The following is a 9283-nucleotide window of genomic DNA, read 5'->3' on the forward strand; positions in this document are numbered from 1 at the left end:
CTTCGATTGTACTTTATTAAGTTTTTTACTTATAAGTTATATGAATTTATAATAAATAGGCCAAAATTATTGAAATGTTCTACTTTTATTTTCACTATTTATCACTGTTAAAATCAAAACAAAATTTGACCGCTGCCGTTGCTGCACAGCGTTCCTGGCGGCCGGATAAAGTACTAAAATTTTGGCAAAGCAATTTTTAGCAAGGAATGAAACCGAAACCCAAACCGAAACCGTAACCGTTTAAAACCGTTTCGTTTTTCAAAACCGAAACCGAAACCGTAACCGTTATCTTAACCTGAAAAGGAACGATACCGAAACCATTTCAATCACAGGTTTCAATCGGTTTCCAGAAATTTACAAAAATAATAAATCAAAATTTCTTTAAAATAAATGATTTATTTAACCAAATTTTGTTTTATTTAGTAAATAAGTATGTCAAGGTAACTTTTCGCAAAAAGGCCACTAAAATGGTGCCTAATAAATTAAATCTCGGATCTGGCATCGGTTATTTGGAAGAAGTCATTTTGATTTTCATTTTCACGTGTATAGTTGTAAAGGACACAGAAATGATGGGGTTTCATAATTATGTAGTAAATATATGACGAAAATAACAATTATATTTTAGTTTTCATACACCTTTAGTTTTACAGCAAAAAGGAAACATTTAAGTGAATCTGGTAATGACGTGGTTGCTGTGTATCTGTGTAGTTTTCAGCGAAAACTGGTTTTCGTTTGACAGATTTTACATGAACGAAAACACAAGTTTTAGGTCGAAAACCAGTTTTAGCAACGAAAACATGTTTCTGATGTCGGTCAGAACATGGTATAAGTGACAAAAACAAGAAAAAACGTGAATCAGCTGTTTCTCGACTTGTGGGCACGAAATGTGGTTTTTGCGTTCCCGTACTTCTGGACTTTGTTCCATTTTTGAAAGAAAATGTTTCTCTTATTCTCTAATTACCAAATCCGGTCCGGATTGTTAGGGAAAGAACCTAGTGTTGATATTATCAGTGAACTGTAATTTTCAATTTTCTTTCCTCAACCTTTAAGACGTTGGGATTTAAATAATATCAACAAAATTTCTGTGAAAAACCGAAACCGGAACGAAACCGAAACCAAAACCAAAATAAATTTTGAGGAACGAAACCAAAACCGAAACCGAAACACTTGGCAAAACCGAAACCCAAACCGGAACGTTATTTTGAATCGGTTTCATTCCTTGATTTTTAGCGACAGGGTGGACAGAATCGCGATCTTCGGAGTTCGCCAAAAATTCGGATAATATTTTAGCTTAAGCGTTTTAGCATTTTAGCGATAGCGAAAGTTGGAATCCGTGTGCTGCTCGACAGCAACCATAATAATTAAGTTATGTTATACATTAGGGTGGGTCGAAAAATGTGTAGCAAATTTAGGCCGCTGGCCTAAACAGGCAGATAGTCTGATGCCAAAGTCAACATAGGTCGCCATGATACGATGTTTATCAGACCAGCGTTGACTATTGTTATGTATGGCGAGCTGCAGCAGCTGCCCATAATCCTGGTGGGTGCGTCGTCGTTCATTGTGCAGTATGTCGAATCGTCTATCTGCTCAGCCAAGTCTGTTCCCCTACGATCGTTTGACAGGCTTGAGTGCCAAAGATCGTGGTGCGCATTAAAGCCAACTACTACCATACAGTTTTCACCTCTGAGGAGCGCACCTATATCAGGATGATATCCTGCCGGGCAGCAAGTGACAGGGGGTACGTAAACGTTAAATATTTCGAGCTCAACATCGCCTGAGCGGATAGCAATGTCCTGACATTCTAGGGTGGTATCCCTACGGTCGATGTCTGCTTCAATAAGACGATACTGCACGGTGTGGTGCGTGATGAACGCTAAGCCACCACCATTATCTTGCTCGCGATCTCGACGGTGCACGTTTTATCCGGCACAATTCTTCGTCTCTTGGGCCGCAGCTATCAATATACCATGCCTTCTCATGAAGACGGTTATCTCTTCAATCTTGCTCTGAAATCCGTTACAGCTAAATTGAAGGACCTTCATGTGGTTCGGGAGACGTGTTGCTAAACGGGGTATAAGGGATGTGTGTGGCCTCGCCGCCATTGACTGTGTACGCTGCTGTGGAGGTTGCCGCCCTGTGATGGTAGTGGGTGGCGTCGTAATTGGGCACGGGCCCTCGAAGTTCCTCGTCCAATATCGCGTGGTGCGCAGACCTGAACATGCCCTAAAGTAGCACCAGCCAAGGCAGGTGTTGCACTTGACTGATGTCACGTTACGGAATATCCTGGTCTGACATACCGTGCAGATTGTAGTAGGAACCAGGAGTTGTTGGCGGTGGCGTGTGGGTGGTTGTGTCGTTGTGTCTGTTGTATAGTCTGTCGTGGTTGTGGTGTGGTTTATTGTGCTGTTCCGTTGTGGTGCTGTGGTGTTTGTGCTGAGCTGCTCAGGAGGACTGGGGGCCACAAATGATGTGGTCCACTGCCGATGGGTCCGTAGTCTTGAGCAGACTCTGGGGTGACTCCACCCGTCGCAAGCATTGCAATTGACTGAGGTGGAATTGTGGTGTAGTCGTCTCTGGCATACACAGCAGGTATAGGTTTCTGGCCCTGGGTTTGACTCGATGCCAGCCCTGAGCAGAAGAATACGTAGCAAATGTAGCCCTATGGACGACCAACTTCTGAGATACTTCGTAAACGGGGCTAGATCACCGAAACAACAGCCTTTGGTCGGGTAAAACCCGAGTCATTCCGGTACGTAGAACCGGCTGTCGTGGGAATGGACAGTTCTGCTCTCAGGACTCGTTGGCAATGGCAATTACACGAGAGAAAAAATTTCTCGCGAGTTATATTATAATGATGTTTACTTGTAACCATGATACAAAAAGAAGGTAGTTGATTAAAAAGCAGATTTTTGACAATTGCTCAATTGTGAAAAATTCGAAGCGGCGTTACCCAATTCTAAGTTTTTTGATGTGGGAGATTATAATGTGATTATAAATAAAATAGTTGTATTAACATTTACCTTTTAAAAATAATTAATATATGTATTATCTTAAGAACGTTTAAATTTTACATTAAATTCGATAAGAACTTGCCAAATCATTATTTTTATTATGTTAATACAATTTTAGTTTACATATGTTAAATTTTTTTTAGTGCCCTCATGTCATCTGATTATTTCACAATGTAGCTAGCTAGGACTATTAAAGTTTTCTATATCGGATACGATGATTCTGATATAATTCAGACCCTGAAATTACTCATTTCGATGTGTTATTTAATACATATTGTCGGTGACAGGTAATAAGGTCAATGGAAATAAGGTCAATTGACTTTATTTCGCACCTTTTATTTACCTTTTCAAAAGCGAAATAGAGTCAACAAAAAATTGGAAATAAAGTCATTGACGCTATTTCCTCATTCAANCTCATTTCGATGTGTTATTTAATACATATTGTCGGTGACAGGTAATAAGGTCAATGGAAATAAGGTCAATTGACTTTATTTCGCACCTTTTATTTACCTTTTCAAAAGCGAAATAGAGTCAACAAAAAATTGGAAATAAAGTCATTGACGCTATTTCCTCATTCAAATGGAAATAGCGTCAACAATGCTTAAAGTATGTCGATTCATAGAAAAAAATGTTGTTCTTACAATAAAAATTGTCCCGTAAGTGTTGTTTTTTAATATACGAAAAAGGTTATTGCCAAATCCTCGGTGTTGTGATATTAATCCACACACAATCATGAGCTACCACCAATTGATTTTATTAAAAAAAAATTAAAATACGATAATGTAAAAACACGATGCGGAAAAACTAAACGCCTGCGCACAGCTGCGATACGAGAAATATTTGAAGAAAGAGTGTAAAAATGATCCATAACTTGCAAAACATGTTTCGTTTCCACAAAAATAAAGCGAACACTATTAAATTGAAGAAACAGTACATGTCCAAAAACCCCGGAGGAGCACTGAAAGAATTCTGTGTTTTAAATTAGCATATTTTGAACGAATTCGGAATGTCTAAGGTGGAAAAGAAACCAACCTTTCTATAAGGAAACAATTATAGAAAAAGAATTTTCTTACACTGTATTCATGTCTCCGCCAGCAATTTGTGACGACATCATTTAAAAGCAGCTAAGGAGAATGACGACACTATTTATTAGATGGCACATTCAACGAGCCAATGTGCCAAAATGCGGGTATAAACAATTATTGATTATTTAATATCGGAACCGAGATCATATAAGTGAATTGATTGGTTTTCACGCACTTTTGAAACACAAAAATTATATGCTTTTTACTGCAGATAAGTTGTTGCCCCAAAACACAGCAGAAATCTTCCAATCAGGGCTGCCAACTATCCTCAGTTATGAGGTGCCATATTGAGGATAAAAAAGTGCAAAAATGTGCCAAATAGAAAAATAAAAGTACCAAAAAAGGTGTGTCATTCCTTTTAATCATTCACATTTAGCAATAAAATAAAGCTACATTTTCCAAACAAAAGTGCAATGATAAAATAAGATAAACCAGTTGAATAGCCTTTATAAATTAGAAAATTCTAGTTGAGAAAAAGAAGTGCACGCAAAGGATTTCACAAAAATGTATTGAAATGTTATTTTTTTTTACAAAAGTGCCATTTTGGCACTTTGCGCCAAGTTGAAAAATTAAGTGCCATTTGAAGTAAAATAGGGACAAATGGCACGGTTTGAGCCAAGTTGGCATCCCTGCTTCCAATAACTTACAAATATAAAAATGTGAAATATCGAGGGCTTGAATTCATTAATACCCTCTATCTGCAATTTCCACAAAAACTAATTTGTGATTTTAGAAACCATCTGGGACTTATTACCTGTCGTTATATAAGGTAGCATTAATATCACCGATGACAGTTAAAGCTTAGGTGTCTTTGTTAAAAGTCTGCAGATAGAGGGTATTATTGAATATAAGCCCTCGATGTTTAAAATATATAAAAACTTTATTTCAACGTATACAAAAAATAAATCTACCTGCGTTACAGCACGGCGGGAGACGGGAAGGGGGGCGGGGGCAGCGGCGTAGCGTGACGTGGTGTGCGCGCCTGTCGCGCGGGGTACGTGGGGCGCGAGCGCGGTATGGCGCGCTGACGCCGGCCGCCGCGAAGCTAAGCAAATTTAATGTTTGAAAGAGAAATAATGTCAATGGATTTTATTTCGTTTTTAAAAAGGTAATAATGTCAATTGACTTTATTTCGCACCAGGGTGGGAAATAAAGTCAATTGACCTTATTTCCGTTGATCTTATTACCTGTCACCGTTATCTTTATTTCGTTTTTTATCGTCATTATACATAAAATTTTTCAAATATGTATTATTTTTCTATTTTTTTATTTTGTTTATGATTATCAACTAATACAAAGAAGACAAATGAACTTGTTATCTTTATTTCGTTTTTTATCGTCATTATACATAAAATTTTTCAAATATGTATTATTTTTCTATTTTTTTATTTTGTTTATGATTATCAACTAATACAAAGAAGACAAATGAACTTGTTATCTTTATTTCGTTTTTTATCGTCATTATACATAAAATTTTTCAAATCGAATTGTGGCGCCAATTTGAGATTTTATTGAATGCCTTACTCTGTAGAGGCGCTGAAACTTATTCAGCAGTATTTTTTTTTAAATTCATTGGCTGCTTCTCCTCCATCCTATACTCTTTGGTTGTTAGTGGTCATGCAAAAATTTCTATAGTATAACCAGAGAACGTTTATAACTGAGAAGGCGCATTTTCTCTGTGAACTAATTTCTGCCAGAAATTTTGGGGTGCAGTCGGCCAAATATACCTAACGTCGACGAGTGCACCACTTGACCGACGGTGTCGGTAGAGAAGTGTCNACGTTGTGGAAGTTGTTTTGATTATCATCAGTAATTAAAATTATTATGTGCGATCAGTGATGTAGGTACAAAATTATTATCAGTGAGAATTTTGAAATATAAATGTGTCAATTGAACTTATACCAAACACTATAAAATATACTAACAATTTTGTCACCAGTTATAACCTAAAATTTCATTCTTTTATTGAATTCGATGAGTAACAATCAACTATGGATCTGAGAAAAAAAATATTTCTAATCGATAAAACAATTGATACCATTAATGAAAAAAAATTATCAACTAATAAAGAAGCTCTGCAATTATTATTTCATCATACAAGAGATCTTAACAAATCTGTAAATGACAGTTGTTCAATTGTTGTGTCTGAAGTTAAACAAATTTGGGAAAAAGCAGAAACTCCCACTCAAGAAAATTCACGGTGTGTAGCAAAATTAATTAAGCTTTATACCGACTACAGAGATGCGCAAAAATCTGTTAGTCGAAATAATGAACGAAAAGAGCAAATTGTCTGCAATAATCTTGAAAAATTATTCGATATTGCTCATGGTAATACCTTTGCAATGATCGATAAAGAGACAGCAGAGTTTTTGATTGATCAACGAACTCAGAGGATGTTACATCTGAAGTTTAATTCAACGAATATTGACTTGTCGCCGGTACCTGGTAATTTGAAAATGACGATGAAATGAAACTAAATTTTTCCTTAAAATGTATTAATTCTAAATTAAATTATAGGTGTTCTCATTTCATCTCCTGAGCTTAATACTGAGATTCAACTTAACGACGAATTCCCCGAAAATTCCTCTTCAACTCATTTACTCACAGCAACATCTCACGTTGTAACGAGCCCAGAAAAATCTCTGGTAAGATTTAATGCTTTTTAAACATTTAAAATATTATTAAATTCTATCGTTTAACAAATTTAGATACTCCAAGTACTTCACGAACAGTCAATGAAATCAATTCTAGTGGAGAAAGTTTGAGCAACACACAATCAACTTCTTTGTCCGAATTTGAAGCAGCTGGGTGGTATTATGAATCAAAAAATCTTAGAGGCACTATTAACGTTCTTACAGAAGATGTGGTTGCGGCGTTCGACAGCTGTAATATTTCTTACAGAGAATCAGTTCGTCTTGTTTCAGCTCTGGCACCAGCTATGGGAATTGATCCACGTAATCTCGTATTAAATAAAAGCTCTTTTCATGAGATAAGAACTAATTTACGAGAGAAAATGGCTTAAAAAATTAAAGTTCTCTTCAACGAAACTGAAGTTAACGCTGCTGTTATACACTGGGACGGAAAATTGGTACTATGACGTGTGAGAGAATTGAAAGACTGCCTATTTTAATTAATTATAATGGAAAAGGAAAACTCCTTGTTGTGCCTGCATTGCCTGATGGATGTGGTTCTACTCAGGCAGATGAAATTTTTAACACTATTTGTGAATGGAGTTTAAATAACTCCATTAAAGCGCTTTGTTGCGATACTACTAATTCTAACCTCGGTTGGAAAAATGGAGCTGCCGTGATTCTAGGACGTTAACTTGGAGAAGATTTGTTATACCTTCCGTGCAGACATCACATCTACGAATTAGTACTATCTTGCGTATTCTCTACTAAAATGCCAGGTACAATCGGGCCAAATGTACTATTATTTAAAAAATTTCAAAATCAATGGAGTTCTATCGATGAAACAAAATATAAGTCTGTACATAAAAATAAAATAAAGAAGATACTACCAGATAAAATACCGGAAGTTACGACAAAAATTGATGATTTTCTGAATACTCTTTTACCACGTGATGACTATCGAGAACTTTTGGAACTAAGTAAGGTCTTACGCACAATGGGCTCTGACAGTATCAAATTTTATAAACCTGGAGCATTCCATCATGCTCGATGGATGTCCAAAGCAATTTATTGTTTAAAAATTTATATTTTTCGAGATTGCTTTGATTTAACTAAGAAATATGAGAAAAGCTTATTAGAAATTTCCTTGTTTATCGTATTTGTGTATGTTCCATTCTGGTATACTGCTCCTTTAGCTACAATTGCACCGAACTAGGATCTTGAGTTCATTAAAATACAATATACAAATATCGAGCAATCGATCAACAATTATCGGAAACAGTTTTAGCAAAATTCAAAAATCAGTTATGGTTGAGGCTTTGAGATCAAGTGATGAGAATCAATTTGAGTTGCCTAAACGGTTTATTTTTAACTCAGACGATTTTAAATGGTTTCTGAACAAAAACATTAATTACTTTATTGATTCTAACTCTGTGAAATTTTTTGAAAGATTTGGTATTAACACAAACTTTCTTCAATCAGATCAAAGTGAATGGTCAGAGAATCCCGAGTATTTGAGAGGCTTAGAAGTTGTTTAACACCTTCGAGTAGTCAATGATATGGCAGAGAGAGCTGTCAAACTGACTGAAGAATATATCAATATAGTAGCTAAGCATGAAGATCAGAAACAGTATGTTATTCAAATTGTAAGTGCATATAAAAAAATGTCCTAGTGTCACCAAGGAATGTTTATTAAAATAAATTTCATAAATCAATTTTATTTTAAAAACTATATTTAATTTGTCACATTTTTCCCAATAAATTGCAAAATTTTGAACAACTTAAACTATTAGTCGCATTATTTTCCAGATATTCCATTATTTTTCTGGATATTCCATCATAACTTTACATATAATACAAATAAAATTTAATATTTTCAGCGATAAAATATTCATATTTATATAAATAAAAATAATTTTCCGGTCAGAGTGAAAAAATTTAAAAAGTTACTATAAGTTCAACTTTAACTTTGAATAACTTTTAAACAAGTGAATTTATCGAAAAATCATCAAGACAGCATTTTTGTAGAGAGTTTAATTTCCTATAAAATATGTAAATTAAAATATGTAATTAAATGTAAAGTGTGCAAAAATTCCATGTTATTTAAATAGGAAATTCATCGTCTTTGTGGCAGCATTTAATATGAATATTAAGGGCTTATTTGAGTCTGATAGTTTTTTTAAGTCATAAACTAAAAATTAAGAGGGTGCCGCAAAAAAAAAAACTAACTTGGTAAATAATGGACACACTAATGTATATAAGCACATATGTAGTACAAACGAAAACAAATCTAATTAGAGCTAGCAAAGCCGCTCGTTGATATAAATGCGAACTGTACTGATTGTCAAAAATTATGGCCCCTATTGCGAGTGTCGACTGGCAGTAGAATAGAAATTTGTCGATCGAGTCGATCATCTTTTATTTTGCTATTGTGTAACTTGATCGATAAAAGTTTGTACTATTNCACATATGTAGTACAAACGAAAACAAATCTAATTAGAGCTAGCAAAGCCGCTCGTTGATATAAATGCGAACTGTACTGATTGTCAAAAATTAT

The 9283-nt window shown here is 35.2% G+C and overlaps 1 protein-coding gene across 1 annotated transcript; it reads left to right on the forward strand.

Annotated features, from left to right (window-relative positions):
• Positions 1 to 5881: 5881 nt before the first annotated feature.
• Positions 5882 to 8404, forward strand: LOC108370541 (uncharacterized). The gene is made up of 3 exons (XM_017625873.1): positions 5882 to 6541; positions 6614 to 6741; positions 6805 to 8404. The coding sequence occupies exons 1-3, from the start codon at positions 6088 to 6090 to the stop codon at positions 6859 to 6861; spliced, it is 639 nt and encodes a 212-aa protein (XP_017481362.1). The 5' UTR covers positions 5882 to 6087; the 3' UTR covers positions 6862 to 8404.
• Positions 8405 to 9283: the final 879 nt, after the last annotated feature.

This window comes from Rhagoletis zephyria, unplaced genomic scaffold (genome assembly GCF_001687245.7).
Source record: "Rhagoletis zephyria isolate East Lansing unplaced genomic scaffold, Rhagoletis_zephyria_1.1 Rzeph_scaffold_04303, whole genome shotgun sequence".
Classification (NCBI taxonomy): Eukaryota; Metazoa; Arthropoda; class Insecta; order Diptera; family Tephritidae; genus Rhagoletis; species Rhagoletis zephyria.